Genomic DNA, 22,524 nt, shown 5'->3' with positions numbered 1-22,524 from the left:
AGAGAAGTCACTAGCCCTCTCTAGATCTACTTCCTCATCTGTGAAGTGCAAAGCTTGGCCCAGGTGACCTTGAAGGCCCTTCCAGCTTTTAATTGATGCAACTGCAATCAGACGAGTGAGTATGTGTCTATACGGCAGGGACGGGTGATTACCTTGGTGTGGACAAACCTAGAAAAGCAACCCTTCCACTGTTTCAGATCACACCCCATCTAGAATCTATCATCTGACTTGCTAGAGAGGCTTGTAGAAGGGAAGGAATTTGCTCATGGTTGCAGCAGCTACAAAGCATCAAAGGCAGGATTTGAACCCAAGTCTTTATGACTTGAAGCCCATTGCTTTTTTAACTATGCCAGGCTGCCTCGCCAAATAAGCAGAGTCCAGGAAAGGGTCACTGGGCTTGGAGTCACCTTGGAGGGAGCACAGAGGTCATTCTATCCAGTGGCTCCTACCTCTGAGGCCTCCCTCCATGATGTCCCCCCCCCCCCACTTTAGCTAGAACTACGCTCTCCCCCATTCTATCTTGGTACTTGGTATTCTTCTTCTGTGCTTCCCGTGTTCTGCTCTCGATGCGTGCACCTCATTACCTGTCTTTGCTCCTGCCTTTCCAGTTCAGCAGTGTTGCTAATTACAGTAACTCCCATTGTATTAGCTCCAGGGTTGTGTGCCCAGCATCCTAGAGTTAGACTTGTCGGGACCTTGGAAGGAATCTAGTCCAAGCCTCTCACTTTAGAGAGGAGAAAATGAGGGCCAGAGAAAAGAAATGAATTGCCCCAAATTGCACAGACACTAAATGTCAGACACAGGATTTGAGCCCTGGCCCCTTGACTCCAAGTCTAGAATTCTTTCCACTGTGTTTACTATGTTGTGCTTTGAGATTTACGAAAGATTCTTATCTCAACAGCCAGGTGGATAATTCAAATATTATCATCCCCATTTCTAGATGAACAAACTGAGGGGATGTCATCTTGGCTGAGGAGACATGAAGGCAAGAAGGGAACCATCAGAGAGAGGGATGTCATGGGATGAAGACCATGAGAACCTTTTGTTCCTCCAATGGACTTTGATTTTTGTCATTCGGGGAGTCCCCACTTTGTTAAGAATCTCAATGAGCTGCACTGCTTTCTACAGCATTTTCTAATGCTTATCCAGAGATAATAGATTTCTAATTCTCTTGTCTACAGCTTTTTAACAGACCCATTGTGTTTGTGGATTGGAGTAAAAATTCAGCGATATTGAAAAATGGAGCTGTCCTAGACTCAGTGCTGATCCCAGCTCCAGATGCTCCCTCCTTCATTGCTCGTAAGGTGCCAGCAGATGGCCCATTGCAAACGTCATTGATCACTTTGGAGAGTCAACACTTAGTGCCTTTGATTAGTGATATCTTCTCTCAGGCATGCGGTGTCTTCTGTGAGAAGGGGAGAGTAGATTTAATGGTGGTGGGGGGTGGGGTCTTGTTTAAAGTACTAATATTTCTTAAAAGAATTGTAATGAAATTTTTCTGCCCTATCTCCACATACAATGTACCTTCTCTGAGAGCAGAGACTGTTCATTTTTTGTCTTTGTAGACTCAGTGCCCAGCACAATTTCTATCAGATAGTAGGCACTCATTCAATGCTTGGAAGGCAGCCCAACATAGAGGACACAGAATAAGCTTTGAAGTCAGGAAGACCTGAGTTCAAGTCTTATGTCTGACACATGTTGGCTGTGTGATTCTGAGGAAGTCACTTGATCTTTTGGTGCTCTAGGTAATTCTCTAAAACTATAAGTTACAGAGAAAATGCCAGCCTCCATTGGCAGAAGGAGCTTTGTTTTTTTCAATCAAGTTCTCTACACACAGGCCCAGTCCCTGTAACTATGGACTCCAGAAGCTTTTTTCATGGATGGCCACAGAAAACACTGAGAGCTTTGCACTGGTAAAAACCAAAGGTCACTTAACTTTAGCTGCTTTTATTTTGAGAGAAATATAGCAAATATGTCTAAATTGCCCATTAAAAAAATAAGACCGGAGTTAATGATTATGGAACCCCATATTACTAATAGCTCATATTTTTACTGTCTGTAAGGTTTACAAAATACTTTGTATATAATGTCATTTGACCCTCACGATAATCACTTTATGACTTAGAAAGTTATTGTCCTCCATCGAAGCCCATAATTGGGATTATTCCCCATTTTACAAATTAAAGAAGTGAAAAAGAAGGCTCAGAGTGTACGTCAATGCAACCCATTCAGCCAACATCGCTTGGGCTCCCAGCAGGCCATTTGCTAGATGTTTCCAAACATTGACAAGGCTGTCACAGGGAAGAAGGACGAGACTTGCTCCACTTGGCCCCACTGGACCGAACAAGGAGCAATGTCTGAAAGCTGGAAGCCATCTAGATTCGATGTCAGGAAAAACTCCCAGACCACTGAGAATCCCCCCAAAGTGGGTGGGGCTGTCAGGAGGTCTTTGGGCAAAATCTGGGGGTTGTTGGGGGGTGCCTATTCTGGAGTGGATTGGATTAGATCTCCTTGGAGGCCTATGGCCGTTCTGAGATTCTGTTGTCTTAAAGGGGGAGTGATCCTTGGGAATACTAGCAACTTCACTCATACTTTCAGCAACTGCCTCTCACTCTCCTAGCAAGGGAGAATACAGACAGCTGAGCCCCCAGGAGGCAGCTGGTCATTTAAGGGTCTCAGATTTAGGCTTAAAAGAGACTGCTGAGGACATCTCATCCAACTCCATCATCTTAAAGATGAGAAACCTGAAGTCCATAATACTGAAGTGACTTACCCGGGGCCTCAGAGGAAGTTAGTGGCAGAGAGAGTGCATTAACCCTTGTCCTATGAACCTGAGGGCAGCACTCGGTCCACTGCAGTGCCTTGACAGTCAGGGCCACATAATGTCATGGGCACACAGGGGGTGTTCAGGTGCAAGGAGGACACATGCTCCTTCTAACCTGACCCAAGGTCTGCAGCCTGCTCCCTTAATACCTACATTGGTGATAAGCATTCCATACTAAATGCTCAGAAACAATAAGATTCAGATTGCCAGAAATCAAAAGGCAAATGAAATGCCCAAAGATTCCTCTGACTAAAGCTGGTCTCGGTCAGGTGACCTGGGAAGTGAATCTCTTTTGTATTCAGATTCTTAGGGAAGCCTGCTACTGGATTCCTGTAGCCAATTATAAAGTTATTTACTAATTCCACTCCAGAGTAATTTTCAACATTAGCTACCATCTGCCAAGGTTTATTTCCATCCTACTCCTGATAGTCAGGAAACAAGGTCTATTAAGTGCAGGAGAGAACCTGATTCCTGCCCTCCAGGCTGACAATCAGAGCTGCTGGGTCCTCACTAATAGAAATTGTAATGAGAGAGAAGCCACGGAGGTGAGACCAAGGTTATCTTTGACAGTCCTCTGTCTTCTCGCTGTCAGGAAGGTAAGGATATGGAGGGTCACAGAAGATGCTAGGCAGGGCCATTTGAAGAGATGCTGGCCCTTAGATCCTGGAAGATAGAGTACCTGATCTTGTCAAATCACATGAGAGTCCCCAAACCACTCAGATGCTTAATTTGGAAAGTAATAAGCTTGCAAGAGATCCCAATAAACTGGAGTGTAGACTGAATTCTCATCACAGCAAGTCATTCCCCTGCTCAGAGTCTTAACTTGCTCATCTGTAAAATGGGGAGAATAACCCCTGTAGTTGTGGTGAGGATATATGATCTGTGTCCGTAAAGTGCTTGGCCAACCCTGAAATGATATGGAAGGTCTAGTTGTCATCATCATCACCATCTGCATGCTGGTGGATGCCTGGTGGTCTCTGGTCACTTCAGACAAATGCTGCGTCTTTTGCCTCACATTCCATGCCTTCTCCCTGCCAACCTAAAGTTATAGAAATGCTTATTTTATTCCGTAAATTTAAAATAAAATTATGTTTTTAAAAAAGAACACTGAGGCAAAGGAAGGACCATTTCAACTTATAATGGGTCTCATTAGCCCTACTTTGCAACTGAGAAAATCATTTATTAAGTGCTTACTATGTGTGGGGCACCATGCTAAGCAGTGAGGCTGCCTTCAAGGGGTTCACATTCTAATTGTGGAAACAACACGTACATTGCTAGGTTACAAGGTACATATAGCATTGATGAGGGGCAAGGCTCTAGCAACTGAGAGGACCAGGAGAGACCTCCTGAAGAAGGTCCAACCAGTTGAGTCTTGAAGGGATTTGCCTGTGGGTCTGAAGGCTGGACCTACCCCGAGTATCATGGGATGGAGTTGAAGCTAGGCCTCCCCGACTCCAGGTTCATCACTGTTCACTATGGAGCATTTTCAAAAAGGATGCCCTAAGCAGGTTCTTAGAGGAGGTGTTGGAAGGGAACAAAAAAATATCCTGACATTCTGCCATCAGAGACTCATTTCTTTATGTTGAATTGGCCCTACAGAAGAGATATAAGAAGTTACTTGCCCACCTTAGTCGTAGAAGTGGGCTCCTTCAGGTATAGAACATTACATGTAATGTAGACTTTTTAAATGTTATTAGCTCTGGGAAACTACTCTCTTCTTCTTCTTCTTCTTCTTCTTCTTCTTCTTCTTCTTCTTCTTCTTCTTCTTCTTCTTCTTCTTCTTCTTCTCCTCCTCCTCCTCCCCCACCTCCTCCTCTTCCTCCTCCTCCTCTTCCTCCTCCTCCTCTTCCTCTTTCTTCTTCTCCTTCTCCTCCTCCTCCTCCTCCTCTTCCTCTTCCTCTTTCTCCTCCTCCTCCTCCTCCTCCTCCTCTTCCTCCTCCTCCTCTTCCTCTTTCTTCTTCTCCTTCTCCTTCTCCTCCTCCTCCTCCTCTTCCTCTTTCTACTTCTCCTTCTCCTCCTCCTCCTCCTCCTCTTCCTCCTCCTCCTCTTCCTCCTCTTCCTTCTCCTCCTCCTCCTTCTCCTCCCTCTCTCCCAGATGTTGAACCATTTGGAAAGGCCAAGGATTTCGATGGCAAGACCTTCCTTTTCTGGGGCTCCAGTGTGTAGTTATAGCTGTGGCACCTTCAGGAGCAGTTGCCAGGCTGCCTCTCCACAGGGGTCGCTCTGTCTCTCCCTGAGGATGTCTGGAAGCTTCAGCAGGACTGGCTTGCCTGCCCTGTGGGTAGCAGTTGGTGGGGTTGGATGGCCTGATGGTGGCTGGTCAGCAGTTGGTGGTGATGACAAAGATAGACCTCTTCTCCACCGTGATTTCCCTCCTCAGTGATAATTGTTGGGGCTGGGCTGGAAGCATACATGGCAGTTTGGGGGTTACTGGGATTCCCAAGGCTCTTGGCCTCAAGGTCCTGAATTGTCTCCATCAGAGACTGGGGGGAATAGCAAGGAGACCAACGTCACTGATGTGTAGAAGGGATACTTGTGCAGGGATGCCCTGAAATGGATGTTCTGTGAGGGCCCCTCCAGCTCAGGAATTCTCTGAAACAAAGGTCACACTATGGCACACCATCCCTCTCCCACTCCTGGGCTGAATTGCTTTCCTTATTACAGTAGGTAAAAATGGATGAAAGGGGGAATCCCTTGAGTTACTTAGAGAAGAAATGCTCTTCCCATTCCCGTGGCCTCAGAATATAGTACTTCTGTACCATCTCTCCACTTCTGCAGGGGACAATCAGTGCCCGAAAGGATGCTGACGCAAGAGTGCTGCCCTCTGCCTCTGTGAGGGTGGTGGAGCCCAAAGATTGAGGGGGCAGGGGAGCTCTGGCTCCACCAGCTTGTCAATCACCTTGGGCCTCCCCAGGGAGGAGAATTCTGGAAGGAGTGTTTGTATCATCGAAGGATTCGTCTCTCTGTGTGTTCCAAAGTTGGACGCTGTGTGAGGAGGGAAGCCAACGGGGGTGGGGGAAGGGGGGAAGGGGCACGTCTTCTCTGATAGGTTTCAGGTTTGATCAAATGAATTCGAAGAATTAGACAATACTCTGCCCTCTCTTTCCCCTACCTCCCAAGCTGGTTTTGTTGGCAGCCTCTTGTTTCAGTGGAAAGAGACCTCTAGGACCTGGCCCTAAGAGCTAAGAACCTGGGTTCTAGCCCCATCTCTATTACTGACTTTATGGCCTTAGATCATTTAAACTTTGAGGACTGAGGGGTCTCTAGTTTTGTCAAGAGCTTCATCATCATCTTGGGGCAGCCAGGTGGTGCAGTGGATAGAGCACTGGCCCTGGAGTCAGAAGGATCTCAGTTCAAATCCAGCCTCAGACACTTACTAGCTGTGTGACCCTGGGCAAGTCACTTAACCCCAATTGCCTCCCCAAAAAGGGAGGGGGTGGGGAAGAGCCTCACCATCTTTCCAGTCACCACAGTTTACATCCTCAGTACTTCCTCTCACTCCACACCCAGTTACCAGCTCTTCCATCCCCCCTTCACAATACCATCACCCCCCTCCACTGGTAGCCTTGTCCAGGCCCTCCTCGTCTCTAACCAGTACAATTGCAATGGCTTTCCAATTGGTCTCCCTGCCTCCCAGCTTCCTCCCTTCCAGTCCATCCTCCCACATCTGCCCAAGTGATTCTCCTCTAGCATACCTGTGACCACGTCACTTCCCTACACAGAAGGCCTCAATAGCTCCCTCTTGCCCTTTGGACAAAGTAGACATTCTGCTCCTTGGTGTTTAAAGCTCTTCCCAGTCTTCTCCCAGCACCAATATTTCTCAGAACATCCCCTCATGGCCTCCACAGTCTAGCCAAACTGAACTATGTTTCACATTCTCCATGCACTGCATTCTATTTCCTACCCCCTTTCCTTTGCCCAGGCAGTCCCTCATGCCTGGAATACCCTCTCCTTTACCTTCATCTCTCAGAATCCTGGCAGCATTCAAGGCTCAGCTCAAGTGACTCTTCTTCTATGCAGCCATCTTTGATTCCCCCTCCTCTACATTAATTTGCATATATCTTCTATTGATGGAAGCTATAAGTTTCTTATTTCCATGAAGAGGGAGCAGAGGCCCAGACCTGCCAAGTCTTGTATTCCTTCTTCAAGCCTCTGATAAAAGCACGGTTGCCAAAGAGCTGTGAATAGTGTCAAATGCCCCAGCAAGCTGTGAGGGGTTATCACCAGGCTCAAATGCCCTGACAGGGTATGCAGGGTCATCGTCAGGCTCCCAAGCACCCCAGGGGAGATTCACAAGGCTCTAGGCCTTTAACCAAAGTGGGAGGGAAGCAAGAGTCCCAGAGAGCCAGTTAGCCTGAAACCTGCAAGAAATTGTTTCTCAGGGGAGATTCTGGGGAGGGCAGAGAGGGGAGCAGGATGGAAGGGAACCAGGAAATGCCCCAATGTGTCTTGCCAGACTGTGCAAACCGATTAAGGTGTCGTGTTTCTCTGTAACTGTGAAAATGGAAAGCATCAGCAGGACCATGAGAGGCCTGTTCGGTCCTGTGGGGCTGTTTACGCCTAACTGGGGCCCATAAAATCACTTCCCAGGTCTGGATGAGTAAACACGGGAGGGGAATAGTTTTCATGAAATCAGTCCTCTGCCGTCGTGGGAGCTGGCAAGAGCTTGATGGAGAACAGATTGAGGAGCCCTTCTGGGAGTGTGAATGGACTGGAGACCGTCCGCCTCTCCCTCTTATTTCATGCCCACCGGAATGCAGCTTTCAGCGATCGCGATCATGTTCCATCATCCATAAAAAAATTCATTGGTGTTTTTTGTCTTTTCCATCGTGATCATTTCCCAGTATATTACTTGAAACAAGGGCCAACAGTTGCACAAAACTGACAACACATGCGACATTCTGCCCGCGCTGTCCCCCACCTCTTTCTTAAGAGGTGGGAAGTATGTGTTGGCATCTGTTTTCTAGAGCCAAGATTGGTCGTTTTTAGCATTGATCGCCACAGCCAATACTTTTGAAACCTTGCTGGGATTGCCTCATTTGGGGAAAAGGGAGTTTTCTGACTCAGGGGTGGATTTTTGCCCCATCACCTCCCATCGGTTTGTCTGTCTGAGGTCATTTTGTTTTGTCCCTACAGGTAAACAATGAAAATGTCGTGAAAGTCGGTCACAGACAGGTGGTGAACATGATCCGCCAAGGAGGGAATCACTTAGTCCTCAAGGTTGTCACGGTAACCAGAAACCTCGATCCCGATGACACAGCCAGGAAGAAAGGTGTGTGTTCTCTTCCCAGCTGGTACAACCAGTCACACCCTTGTCTGGTCAAGCCAGGTGGGGCTGGTGGGGTGGGGCGGGGTGGGGGAGGGGGCACAGGAGACAAGAGGGTTCCCTTCATGCTCATGACTCCATCTGAGAGCCATTCCCCCATTTTTAGGAACTGCTTTTGTAAATGAAACATTCATGCTCGATGTGTTAAGACATTTATAAAAAGAGCGCAGGAGATGCTTTTTCTCTTTCCCTGACAAAGTCTCTCGTAGCCCTTCCCCTTTGTCTTGATCCCAAGTTGAGAAGTAAGAAGGAAAGCGAACCCCGGCCATTGTTTGGAATCACCCATCCAGGCCCATCCCTCTGGTGCACAGAAGCTCAAAAATATAAATAGGACCTAGAGATAAGCTCGCCCAGCCACATCAAGGAGATTTGGTCAAAGTGGCTGCTTACAGCTGCTGGGGAGGCAGGGGCGCCATGTTCACCAAAGTCTCAAAAGGTGCCTTGGTCCTCTCCTCCTGGAATCTCTCAACCTACAAGGCCCCAGAGAGTAAGGGGAAGAGCCATGGATTGGGTATCACAGGGCTTGGCTTCTGACCTGGTTCTGCCAGTGATGTTGGCCAAATCTCTTTCCCTTCTCTGAGCCTCTATCCTCCATAAAAAATGGGGGGATCATAACCTGTGATCAGTCTCTCAGGGGTCCCTCCAGCTCTCCAAGGACGGCCTCAATTTGCTCAGATGTCAAATGAATAAATTGGAAAGGGTGGCCTCTGAGGTCCTCTCCAGCTCTAGACTGAGGACCAGAAGCCTTGTGATCACTGCCAAACCCGAGCACTCCCGCAAATGCATAGGGTTACTCAGCTCCTCTGTGCCTAAAGAACAAGACACGCACCCCCCCTAGCAAAGAAGTATTTCCTAGTGAGGCTTCCATGTGGGGATGGTCTCTCGTTATCGTGATTTGTGGGGATTCACACATTAACTTCCATCTACCTAAGCACCTTAACATGGCCTAACCCATGTAGCAGCTGCAACCTGCCTACAGGCAGCCAGGGTGCTGTTAGCTACCCTGCCTGGACAGACACATAGAAAGATAGAGTCTCACTTATGTCGAGGCCCCCAAACCAGGAGAAATCCAGATAAAAGGGATCTAAGGCAACGGATTCCTTTCCTCACCAGCCTTATTCGCCAGCACTTAGCATGGTGCTAGGTACACAGGAGGCACTTAATACATGTTGATTGATCCATTGATAAGTCTTATGTCTCTTTCCAAACCCTGGGTGCGCTTCCCTTCTGGCCTCTGAGCTGGAAACCTCCCAGAATACTCAGAGATTGGCCCCAGGGAGGGCCTGATGGGTGTGGTTCTCCCTGAGAGTCTGTGTCTGTGCACAAATTTACATGTATGGAGGTAAATTGCAGCTCTGCCTGGAAGGGCCTTTCACACACTATCATAAACATACTAATTTGTCAAGCCCACTGTGATCAACTAATAATTATAACCCCAATAGAGCTCATGGAAATATCCCACAATGTGACTCACCGAAAGGCCACTGAGATTCTGCTTCAAACCCAGCCATCTCCACCCTCCGGAAACAGCTTTGTGTGTCTGCGTTCTCAGCAGAGCCCTGCCAGGGCGAGGCCGTTGTCACACGTGCCGGGCTATTTCCATGGTTTGGGAAAAACCTGACTCTAAGCCTGTGGGAATGGCCTGGGTTTGGGGCAATAGACGTGACTATTGACGCTTCTGTGTCTCCTTTTGTTTACTCTTCTGCAAAGCCCCTCCGCCTCCCAAGCGAGCGCCAACCACAGCCCTGACCTTGCGGTCTAAATCTATGACCTCTGAGCTGGAAGAGCTTGGTAAGAAAGCCTCATTGTCTCGCCAGCATGCTGTAGTGCTGGAGATGGAAAGGAAATGTCAGGACTGCCTGAGGTCCCTGGTCCATGAATGAGCCCCACCCCTGCTCACCCAGCCTCAGAGAGGCCCTGGCTAGGAATGCTCCACTCTGGGGGCGATTCAAGACGTGCATGCCCCACCCCACCCTGCATGATGGCATCCCCTCTTAGAAACTGCTTTCGTCCCTGCCTGGTTTGGAACTGAACAGTGTGGGAAGAATTGATGTTTGTGTAGCTTCACATCTCACCAGCCTGACATCTCTCTTAAAAGTGTTCTCTTTTGTGTGTAGTTGATGTCATCTCCGTGGTGTGTGTGTGTGTGTGTGTGTGTGGTTGGTGAAGTTTTACAATGAATTTTTTAAAATGATTTTTTCCCTTTTGTACTTTGATTTTATCTAATATTGTTTTGTTTTGAATTTTTGGGCCTCTCACTAGTGGACAAAGGTAAGTGGCTGGATGGACGATTTAAAGGTCCTTTTGTTCTAATTAGCCCTTGGTGGATACCACTGAGAAGTTATCCCAGCAGTGCAAAAATACGGGGGTAAAGATACAGACAAACACACAGATGGAGACAGAAAGAGAGACAGAGAGAGACAGTGAGAGAGAGAGAGAGAGAGCGAGAGAGAGACAGAGAGAGAGATGGAGAGGGAGGGAGAGAGAGAAAAGAGAGAGAGAGAGAGAGAGAGAGGAGAGAGAGAGAGGAGGGGGGAGAGAGGGAGAAGGAGAGAGAGACAGAGAGAAAGAGACAGAGAGAAAGAGAGGAGAGAGAGGGGAGGAGAGAGGGGGGGTAGAGAGGGGGGAGGGGGGAGAGAGAGAGAGAGAAGGAGAGAGAAAGAGAGAGACAGAGAGAGAGACAGAGAGAGAGAGAGGGGGGGGGGAGGACAGGGGGGGAAGGGGGGAGAGAGAGAGAAGGAGAGGGGGATGGGAGAGAGAGGGACAGAAAGAAAGCTGTGTGTGTAAATATTGTATATATGCATATAATTCCCAATCATTCCACTATTAGAAATACACCCATTTTGAAGAATGAAACTATCATTAAAGCCAGTATTCTCTCGGATAGCCTTTTGAGGGATGGAGTTGAAAGAATGCTGCCTGTGATGAGTCTGGGCAGCTTAAATAATGCAGTTAATCATTTGCTGATGACCACATAGGAAGCAGCCACTGCTGTCCGTGTGGGACATGTGTTCCTACTAGCCTCTGTACTTGTTCAGGGGATGGGGCGGTATGGACAGAAGCTCCTCAGACAGACAGGATTGTCGGGGAGCCCTTTCACCTCATTTTAAACATGTTTGCCAGCCCTGCCACACCTATCATCTTGGACTCTGAAGGCAGGGTTTCATGCTCTACCCTATAGAAGAAGCCATGGGAAAGACAGCAGCCTTAATCATAAAGAAAATGGCAGTGGCCTGGCAAGGTTGGCCTGGTTTGGAGCTTGAAGTCCAAATCACCATTAGTAGAAACCCAAAGAAGAGACCGATGTTCCTGGCACCAGGAGCAAGGGCTTATGAGCACAGGAAGAGCAATCCCTCCCAGAGACAACCAGCCCCAGGCCTGAGACTGTGAGCAGGCATCATGGCACCCCTCTGGCCATAGCTTTGTGGCTTTGGAGTTGGCTTGTTGTTGTTTTTTCTCCCTCTTGGCCTTAAACTAAAGCCACTTTTTATCATCCCTTGAACCAGAAATAAGACTGTCACTCTGAACCCCTCCCCCCATTTGATTTTAGAAAGCAGTTCTTTGTCCTAGAAAACCTTAGACAAGAGCCATAGGTCCTCAGGGTCCCTCTCATTTTGTCCCTGGACCATTCACCACATACCCCACATTCCTAGGTCACAAGCCTCTAAGTGTCCTCTTTTCCTGCTCCTACACGTGTTCCAACTTGTCTAGGCAACCACCAGAATTGAACCCTGTGCTGCAGTTTGGTTCGGGGCAGTTGCTGTTTTTCAACCCAAGTGTAAAATATTACATGTATGCCTGTTAACTAACCTGACTTAATTTGGCCCATCACTTTAGCCTGCTGTGATCTTTTGGGATCCTAACTTTGCCACCAAATATGTTAGATATAGCTCGCAGTTTTGTGTCATCTGCAGATTGGACAAGGATATCCTTGTCACCGATAGACAACACACAGAATGGTAGTTAAAAAAAAAAAAGGAGAGACCCCTGAGGCATCCCACCACAGACCTCCTTCCGAGCTGATATCAAACCATTAATGCCTCCTCTTGAGGTCTAGCCATTTAGCAAGTCCGAGCCCGCCATCTTGACCACAAGAGCAGCATGGTCAACACTTCCCAGAAATCTCAGCGTCATATGCCTACCACATTCCTCCATTCTACATATCAGGCAACCCTTTCTCAAGCACTTTGCATCATCACTTATTCCTAAATGATCCCAAACCATGATGTAGTCTATTCTTCCAATGATTTGTGCTACAATTCTTCCAGAAACAGAAGTGAACAGAGGTTAAGCTCGCTGGTATCAGGTTCAAAGATTTTACCCTCTTCTGTGAGTTTTTTAAAAATTGGGACAATATTTGCTTTTCTCCAAATCTGTGGTACCCTGACCCGTTTGGCAAGACACCTCAACCCCCCGTGGTGCTGTCACCAACACAAGACTTGGGTTATCTAGTGTGATCCATACTCACAAAGAACAGCTAGATGCTCTCGTGAGTGTCCGCCATCTTGGGTCACCGTAACCTCCCCGTCCATCCGATTTTCATTCTCCTTGGCCAAGAGAAGAAACATGAAAGATGAGCAGTTTGCCCACATCACTGCTGTTCATCGTCATCCTATCCTGCCTGAGCTAACATTTATAGAGCACTTACTGTATACTAACACTGCGCTGAGCACTTTACGAACATCTCATTATAGCCTCACAACCACCCCAGAAGGTAGGTGCTACCATTATTCCTGTTTTACAGATGAGGAAACTGAGGCAAACCAATGTGGTGACTTGCCCAGGATCACACAGCTAGTAAGTGACTGAGGCTGGATTTGAACTCAGGGCTTCCTGACTGTAGGCTCTATATGTCCTTAACCCTCATCTCCAGCTTTGGCTTGTGCTCATTTCCTGTTTCTGGCACTCCGTTTACAGTGCTGTGTTGCTCCTTTGGATCCCTCATCTGTTCCTTCCCCTTGTTTCCACCTTCTCTGTGTGCCTTCTTAAACCCCCAGCTCATCGAGGAGCTCCCTGTGTGGCCACATTTGTTTCTGTTGGCAGTCGCCTTTTTTGCTTCTCAGTGGAGTAATTTCTGCTTGTTTTATGAATCTCATTCTTGAAGGCTTCTCAGTCTACCAACTTCCCCTGGAAAAGATGAAGCCAGTGTCCCCTTGCTATTCTTTCTCTGAAATCCTGGAACCCCCATTCTTCCCAAATCTAAGGACTATATCTGACTACACTCAGCTTTCTTCCTCTCCCTGATGACTATGAACTCTGGGGGAGGGGTCACTTGCCCCACTGGTTCCTCTTGCTTTTTTCTTTAGTCAGTAAGTCAGTCAATGAGGATTTATTAAGCACCTACTATGTTATAGTAACTATGCTAGCATTGAGAGTACGAAAAGGACCAAAAGATGGTCCCTGCCCTCAAGGAGCTCACAATCTACTAAGGGAGACAACAAGCAAATACACGCACACAAACTGTAGACCTAGCTTCACCTTGCTCAGCCTCATGCCCAGAGCAGAAATCTCCCACTTAACTTCCTCTCTCTTCTGAAGGCCAACATGATCCTTACAGCAAATTACAAACTGACTACCTCCCCCTGCCTTTGGCAGAAAGAGAATTAGAGCAGGGGGCACACAGCTGGGGTCCCGTCTCTCCCACCACCCCACCCCACCCCCACTGCTGTGATAGCCTCCTCCCATGCTGTTTGTGATCTATTTCCTGAATGCCCCATCTGATTTCTCCTTGTGTCCTAGAGGTCTGTCATATACCAAGACTGCAGGGAAGCCCTCCATTGGGCCTCTCTCAATGGGTCTCTGCCGTGTTTCCCCCTTCAGGTTCCCCCATTTCCCCACATGTGCATATGGTACCCCTCTTATCTATTATGGTACTTCTATTATCTATTCTGTTGGGCCTCAGCCCAAGCCTCAGTGGTACCTATGAGATCAAATTAATGCATCTGCATAAAGATGGGCATTTTGTCGCCAACTATCTTTTTGAATACTGTTTCCCATGAGTTGCTGCTTCTCTTTTCTGAAAGGCTTCATTCTATACCATAGCTGCATTCTCTGTGATCACAGGCGCTCTGTGTTCTGTATGAGCAGCTTTTTCTCTCCCTCCCTTCTCAAGAATTCTTGATCAGAGTCACAGAACTTCGAGGATATGTATGCACATACATGTAAATGCTATATATGTTATATTTATGTATACACACTCATACAGCATGCTATCACACACACACACACACACACACACACTCACACACTCCCTTACTTGTCCCTGGCTCTTGTGAGATGCATTCCGTCCCTGGGTCCCTGACCATGAAGCCCATCATTCCTATATTTTAAACTAAAGTGCAGAAATGCATTCTCAGATCCCACTTTCTAAATCCTTCTTAGTCAGCTGGTATCTTTTGGGATCTGCCTTTCTTCTTCCAATCCCTTACATTCCATTGACAGCCATGATAGAAACACCACAGATGCCCCTGAGGGTGTCTGGTTTTTGCTCAGGACATTATCATCCCAAGCAGTGCTGAGTTCCTTTTGGTAGTAGTATTCTTGTCTTTAGGGAATAGGAACCTGTCTTTGTTAGAACCCGGTAGAAAGAACACTGGATTTGGAAAAAGAGGACCTTGTTTCCAATCTCAGCTTTACTATGTTTTGCCTGTGTGACATTGGCCAAGGCAAGTCAAATCAACAAGTATTTATTAAGCCCCTACTATGTGCCAGGCACTCCGCTAAATCTTGAAGATACAAACAAAGGTAAAAGGAGACAACCTGCAGATAACAATGTCCGAACAAGATGAAGTGGAGTTAATCTCAGAGGGAAAGACTAGTATTAAGAGGTGGAAAAAGGAATCTGTGAAAGATGTCAGGAAGATCAGATCGACAGGTCTGGGCAACAGGTTGGTTATGGAGTGGGGAGGGGAATGAGAGAGGGTGAGGCGTCAAGGATGATTCCATGGGGGAGGGGAATGAGAGAGGGTGAGGCATCGAGGATGATTCCATGGGGGAGGGGAATGACAGAGGGTAAGGCATCAAGGATGATGCCATGGGGGAGGGGAATGAGAGAGGGTGAGGCATCGAGGATGATTCCATGGGGGAGGGGAATGAGAGAGGGTGAGGCGTCAAGGATGATTCCATGGGGGAGGGGAATGAGAGAGGGTGAGGCGTCAAGGATGATTCCATGGGGGAGGGGAATGAGAGAGGGTGAGGCGTCAAAGATGATGCCATGGGGGAGGGGAATGAGAGAGGGTGAGGCGTCAAAGATGATGCCATGGGGGAGGGGAATGAGAGAGGGTGAGGCGTCAAAGATGATGCCATGGGGGAGGGGAATGAGAGAGGGTGAGGCGTCAAGGATGATGCCATGGGGGAGGGGAATGAGAGAGGGTGAGGCGTCAAGGATGATTCCATGGGGGAGGGGAATGAGAGAGGGTGAGGCATCAAAGATGATGCCATGGGGGAGGGGAATGAGAGAGGGTGAGGCATCAAAGATGATGCCATGGGGGAGGGGAATGAGAGAGGGTGAGGTGTCAAAGATGACACTGAGCTTTTGAGCCTAAGTGACTGGGAGGAAGGTGATGCCCACAATAATAGTAGAGAAGTAAGGAAGAGGAAAGAATTTGGAAGGGAAGATAATGAGTCAGTTTTAGACAAGTTGAGTTCAAAATGTCTCTGGATCTTCCAGTTTGATGTGCCCAATGGGCAGTTGGTCAGTGCAATGCTGGAGGTCAGGAAAGAGGTTAGGGCTGGATATGGAGATTGGTGAATCATCTACAAAGAGAAGGTTATTGGTCATTGATTCCCAGGGAACAGGTGAGGTCCCAAGCTAAATAGTACAAAAGGAGAAAAGTACAGAGTAGGGATCAGTAAACTAAAGCCCTAGAGACTATCTGGCTGTACCTGGTTTTGTATGGCTGATGAATTAAGAATGTTTTCCCCCTTTTAAAATATATATTTACTTACATATTTTAAAATGTAGAAACAGACCTTTGCTCATGGTCCCTAAAAAAGCTGGCCAGAGGTTAGAATTCCCCTTGGGCTGGTATTTGCTAACCCACGGTATGAGGGTCATCTAGGGTTAGTGGCCATGACCTAGATTAACGTCGCACAAAGAAGGCTGAGAAGGAACAGTCACATAGATGGGAGGATGAGCTGGGGAAGAGCAGAAGGAGAGAGCGGCAGGTTGAGAAAGGTCAGAAAAGATGAGAATTGAGGAAGAGGTATTTGGCAATGGTAACAACATTGGTAATGTTGGAGAGAGCGATCTCAGCTGGACAATGAAGTCAAAAGTCAGACTTCAAGAAGTCAAGAGAATGAGGTGAAAGGAAGCGCAGGCCTTGGCCATAGGCTGAGAGGAGAGGAAGCATGGGCCTCATCTGTAGGCCTAGTCTTTTCAAGAAGTTTTGTCACAAAAAAGAAAGAGATGGGATATCAGCTAGCAGGGATGGCTGGACCAAGCGGGGATGTTTTTGAAGGTAAGAGTCAGACATGTTTGTAGGCAGGAGAGAAGGAGCCAGTAGACAAGGAGAGTTGAATATAAGTGAGAGTGGGGATGATGGAGGGGCTGACCTGCTGGAGAAGCCAGGATGGATTGGGGAACTTGAGCCTGTAGAAGTGTTTGCCTTGGTGAGGAGGGCAGCTGTCTCTTCATGTGAGGTGGGGTGAAGGAGCACATGGTAGCAGAAGACATTGCAGTGATGTGAGATGAAGAGGAGAGAAGACGAGAGACCTCTCAATGAACAGCTTCAATATTTTCACCTCTTTTTTCCTATGTAAAAAGATGGAGTCAGCCTAAATGACTTCCAGGGCATTCTAGATCTAAGCCCTGTCATTAAAGCCTATACAAAGTTGCCATGGTATTTCAAACCACAGCCTTGCTTGGGCCTTACAATGGTGGTATTTGGATGACTTTGGAATTGTTAAATTGTACTTGCCCTTTGTAGGAGCTGTGGAGCAGCAGGGTTATATGAAGGCCTTTCAGGGGTCAGTCATCTGACCCAAAACAAATCAGGGCTCCATTGAGGGTCAGCTCCACAAATGAACAGATATCTGAATGAATGGACCTGGTGATTGCCAAGGTCCCTCGGAGCTCCAAATCTTCTGACCCCTTATTTGGCCATTGTCTAATTTTGAGAATGGAGTTTTTCAGAAGTTTCATGTCACCTCCCCAAGTAGCATGGGCCACCAAATCCCAGGAAGCCCATGCAGAGGAGGCTTGCTCTCAGAGACCAGCCCTGGAGTGAACATTCATTAAGAAAGGCTTTGCCTTCCAAAGTGATTTACCGTCCGTTCCCTTTCTGTTTCCAAGCTTCAGTTCGGAAGAAGAAGGGTAAGGGGAAGCTCAAGCTGTGTGTTGTTGTTGGTGACGCTGTCTCCCATCACTCTGTAGCACAAAGTGGCCCCTTGTCCCTGTGGCCGTGTGGTCCTCCTTCAGTGCTCATCCGGTGTCCCATGAGCCTCATTTGTGTTTCTAGCCTGTCTTGCCCACATGATGGATTGCAGCTCCCAGAGCGGTTCCATCATCCAGACCCAGACCTTTCCTCCTTCTCATCCTTCTCTCCTCCGCTGTTCTCTCGTCTGTGGCTCTTCCCTCACGTGCTTTGTTTGCCTTCCCAGATTCTTTCCTAAGTTTCAGATACAACAATACCAGTGATGCTTCATGCTTCAGGGTCAAGATTCTGTCTCCACGTGGTCCAAAGCTTACACAGGGTGCCTGCGGGGGCCAGGACTACAGTCCTGCTCACAAAGTGACAGTTTGTCCCCACTTCTCCCCATCCAGCCCAAGTGACACCTTTAGCCTGGGCCCACCACAAGCTCTGCGTTCGTGTGGCCCAGGTTTGATTCTGAGGGCCTGATGTCGGAGGTTCTCTGACTCACATCCCAGTCCAGGTTTCTCCATGGCTCAGTCTCCCGAAATGGGCTTGATAGAGGATCCTCCTGCAAAGACACCCAACATACAACATGGGTATTGAGGATGACTGTCCTTTATTCCATGTGCCACAGAAAATGCCTAAGATACAAAGAACATCTTAGGACCTTCCCATGAACAAATATACGAACAAAACATGTTGCCTATTACATAAGTGAGAAAGGCAATTACCCATTCTGGGAATGCCAAAGGCTAGTGGTTATCACCGAGGCAAATCCCACCCCCGTCAGCCCACACACATACAGCCACTGCCCATCATGATGCAAAAATGGGAGGGGCAGGATTTCGGAAACCACCACTTCCTTCTTTGCATGCGCCACTATTGACTTTAGGCTGTTGAGATTTCCCTGCTTCCATCTGTTAGAAGCCCCATCTTGTAGAAGAAAAATTCTGAACTTACCGAGGGTGGGGGATGGGGGTGGGAAAGAAATAGAGAGTTAGGGGAAGTGTTGTCCAGCAGGGTCACTCAAGCACCTGAATCTAGCCTCCCTCTTTTTCACTCCCTCCACTTTCTAGGAAATAAGATATAAGCTATGCAAGATCGCTTGCCCTCTCTTCTTTCTTTGTTTTTCACTAGAATCACTGGTATCCAAAGGTGGCAGCTCAAGGTTGCTGCTCTTGGGGTGGGGAGGGAGAAATTGATGGTCAGAGTTTTGCTAAAGCAGATCCACCTCCTTGCCCAACCCTATCCCCAGTAGTGGACACCCACATTGACATACACTCACAGGGCCACACACCCACAGCCTGGGCTCTCTCCTCTCCCATGACGTCCCTCTGTTTCTGGGTTTTTCATTTTTCTTTCCTTCTTAGCTAAGATAGCACAGAAGGAATGGCAGAATGGAGTTGGTGGCCAGAGCCCCAAGGCAATACTTCACCAAAGAATGCCTAAGTGGAGAGTGCTGGGCTCCTCTCTTCCCATCGGCCGCCTCTTTGCCATCAGTCTGATGGGTTGCTGGGTGCACCTTCAGAGCTGTTCCCAAATCAGGGCAGCACAATATTTCCAATACAGGAGTAATATCAAGCCAAGGGATTTATGGAACCCTGGAACATGGACAGCAATTTAAAAAAACAAATGAGTTGCACGGAAGGGCATTTCTGTAACAAATCATCTTCCCTGAGCAGCCACCATCATTGGATTGCAGCCTGAGCCTGATCAGAGAATCACAGCTTTTTAAGGAAAGGTCTTTAGTAGCTATCTAGTACAACCCACCCAGGAAAGGATCCCTCCTAATTCATCACACTGGCCAAAAGGACCATCCTGACTTGGCCTGGAGGAAATAAGCTGTGATCTTGGTGCTTATGGAGAAAAACAGACTCTGGCCAGGAAGGTCTTCTCTTTTCAGCCACGATGCTTTGGGCTGGAAGCTGGGGCGGCACCTTCAAAGAGACCATTCCTCCTGCAGCTGCAGGCTAGGAGAGATGGCCCCTGGAGGGCCGGGGAATGCTATGAGTATGTCTCAGGGGCTCTGTCCCAAGTCAGAGGACAGGGAGCCCAAACCTTTATCTCTGAGCACCAAATCAGGGGTCCAGGAATATCTAAGCTGCAGCACAGCCCATATGTCCTCAGAGATCTTGGCACAGTAGAATGGAAGCTCTCTGAGGACAAGTAGATTCTGCCTTTGGGTCTCCAGTGCCAAGCAGAGTGACTGACCCTTTTTATTGATTTATTTATACTTTTGGGTCTTATCATTCTTCTCTGTGGGGGAGTCGTGAAGAGGACCTCCAAATAAACTGCCTGGCAGCTTGTTCCCTGGACAAGCAGAAATGTCTCTCTTGTTAAGGTTCCTGCAAAAAAAATAATTTTAATTTTTAAAATTTTAATTTTTAAAAAATCAGTAATTTGGCACACCAGTGAACAGCAGCTAGGAAGAGGCATGTGTCAGAATGTGGTCAGCCAGAGAAGGAAGAAGCCAGGGTCATTAAGTTTGATATAGAAACAAAGGAAATATGTGAGTTTGAAATGAAAGCATATGGGAAAAGAAGCAGCCCAAGAGAGCCATCTCTGCTCCCCCCTCCCCCGCCTCACTTGCTCAGGGATGATCTGCCTGGATCTGGAAAAGAACAGCAGAGAATGTCTTTGCCTCTGGCATGGTCCAACCCAGGAGAGGCCCTGGGCATACCATGCAGCCTTCATTCTCCAAAGGACCCAGGGCCATTGGGCACCCAATGATCAGTTTCTCTTGTCCTAAGTGAGGGAAGCATGACCCACCTGACCAACTCAGGCTAGAGGCTTTATGGGAGAGCCCACCAAGCCCAAAGAACAAGCAGCCAGAGGCAGAGCACTGCACTGATCCCCGGTACCCCTAGGAGTCAACATCTGTGATCTGAGGCCATAGCCACTCTCCTAGGGGCCTGGCCACCATCCAGGAGCTGGTCATCTGTCATGTTGCAGTCAAGGTGACCCAGCCCAACACTCTAATCCCTTTCTGGCACCAAAGTCACCAACAATCCACTTCCAAACTGCATGGTGGAGGTCCACCTTGAGATCAGTCAATCAATAAACATTTCTTAAGCACCTACTATGTGCTGGGCATTGTGCTACATGCTGGGGATACAAAAAGAAGCAAAAGACAATTGGTGTCCTCAAGGAACTCACAAAATTAAGCAGGTATAAAGAGGAGAAAATGGACAGGAGTCATGTCCCTGGTTAGGAGCCAAATGACCCTGAGGATCATCCTGCCCAGACCTGCCTCTGCTCTCCCATTTTGCAGCTCCTATGACACCTCCTTTCTCTTGGTATTCTTCCTCCTGATCCTCTCTTGGGTGCATGTGGCCAAGGTTTTCTCAGTGCTTCTGGAGCTCCAGGGCCTGGGTTCAGATTGCTACTCTGCTCCTTGTTCCCTGTTCACCTCTGAGGGCCTCAGTCCACTTTCTCTACAAAATGAAGGGAGTTAGACCAGGTCCCTCCCAACTGTAAAGCCTACAGGGGTCTCCAAATGGCGGGCTTTTTTCTCCAGATCTTTTTATCCATCAGTCAATGAGCATTTATTGAATATTTGTGATGATATGAAAAAGTATACCCTTTCCACCAAAAACAAAATCAGAAAAGGCTTCCTCCTGTATTAATTACAAAATACAGAAATATCCTATCACCCTGAGCAACAAGCTTTTACAAGAAGGTCACTAATGTATTATAAGCAAGCTCTGTTGTGCTACCCACCCACCTGCACACTGGATGGTTGGCCGCAATCCAGGCTAGCACCTGAGTCCCAGTGACATTCACTCCAGGGGCCACCAGTCTGCTTAGCACCTAAACTCTCCCCCTTTGAATATGGTTTCACCTAACATTGTGTCTTCATGGAACCAACGACATTAAGTTGGCTCCCCTTCTGATGAGATCACCAGCCTTCCCTGCACTAGCCCCTCTCCCCACCATGCAGAGCCTACTTGGGCAGTATTTATCCTCATAGAGAGAGGAGGAGGAAGAAAAGGAGGAGGTAGCCAGAAAATGCTGTTTTGGCCACTGCAACCAGCTGGTTCTCTGTTGCCTTTGCTATGTTCCCACACACAGATCAGAACCACCTGGCTAATTAACCCTCCACAAGCCAAGTTCACTTCAGCACGTGGGAACTCCTTCAAGCATGGAGGGGACTCTGTCAGGGCAGAGTAGAGGGATTGGTTCCCCAAGTGGAGGATGGACTAGATGTCCTGAATGGGGATTCTCCAACTCTAGGATCCTAATCACAGCCCATAAGTTGACTTAGTTGAATTAGTAGGAAGAATTTAAGAAAAGAATTGGAATGTCCCTGCCCTTTGACTCAGAGATACCACTGCTATGCCTATACCCCAAGGAGGACAAAGACAGAAAGAAAGGCCTGTGTACATCAAATTGTTTACATCGTAACACTTTTATAATACAAAGAATTGGGAACAAAGTAGTCTCCTAAAGACTGGGGAATGGCTAAACAGATTGTAGCATATGACTGGAATGGCACCTTACTTGACTAGAAGAAACAATAAATATGAAGGATCCAGAGAAGATGGGAAGACTTCTGTGAACTGATGCAAAAAGAAGTCAACAGAGCCAAGAGAACAATTTCTACCATAACTACAACCATGGGAATGGGAAAAACAAACCCAAATGGAAAGTGAAATCCCTTCTCTACAGGAAAGTGGGGTCTGTGGATGAAGATAAGAGTGTGTAGACCGTCAGGCACAGTTGGGATGTTGGCTAGTTTTGCTGGCCTGCCTTTTTCTTTTATGTTTGGCTATCGGAGATAGCTCTCAGCAGTTTAGATGGAGAGGGAAGTATTTGGAAGTAAAGGAGCTCTAAAAGCAAAAATGATGAACTGTGCTTAGGGCAGGAAAGAAGTCAGTTATTAGAAGGTTCAAATTGTGGAGCACATGTGTTCTGAACTAAGAGTCAGGCCAACTTGCGACAGCAGCTACCATCCATGAATTATTAGCACTTGAAGCTTCTTCCAGATTTTATTTCCTTCAGAAAGAATTGTGTGAGGGGGA

At 47.6% G+C, this 22,524-nt stretch overlaps 1 protein-coding gene across 1 annotated transcript in view; it reads left to right on the top strand.

Moving 5' to 3' along the window:
• SHANK2 (SH3 and multiple ankyrin repeat domains 2) overlaps nucleotides 1–22,524 on the top strand; it is a 717,699-nt gene that overhangs the window by 653,001 nt on the left and 42,174 nt on the right. The window contains exons 18-19 of the mRNA XM_036763425.1: nucleotides 7,961–8,096; nucleotides 9,861–9,941. Coding sequence (XP_036619320.1) covers nucleotides 7,961–8,096; nucleotides 9,861–9,941 — 217 coding nt within the window. The remainder of the gene's footprint in view (nucleotides 1–7,960; nucleotides 8,097–9,860; nucleotides 9,942–22,524) is intronic.

Source organism: Trichosurus vulpecula, chromosome 6 (assembly GCF_011100635.1).
Source record: "Trichosurus vulpecula isolate mTriVul1 chromosome 6, mTriVul1.pri, whole genome shotgun sequence".
NCBI classification, from domain to species: Eukaryota; Metazoa; Chordata; class Mammalia; order Diprotodontia; family Phalangeridae; genus Trichosurus; species Trichosurus vulpecula.
The sequence above is the reverse complement of the archived record's forward strand: the minus strand, read 5'-3'. Positions and strand labels throughout refer to the sequence as shown.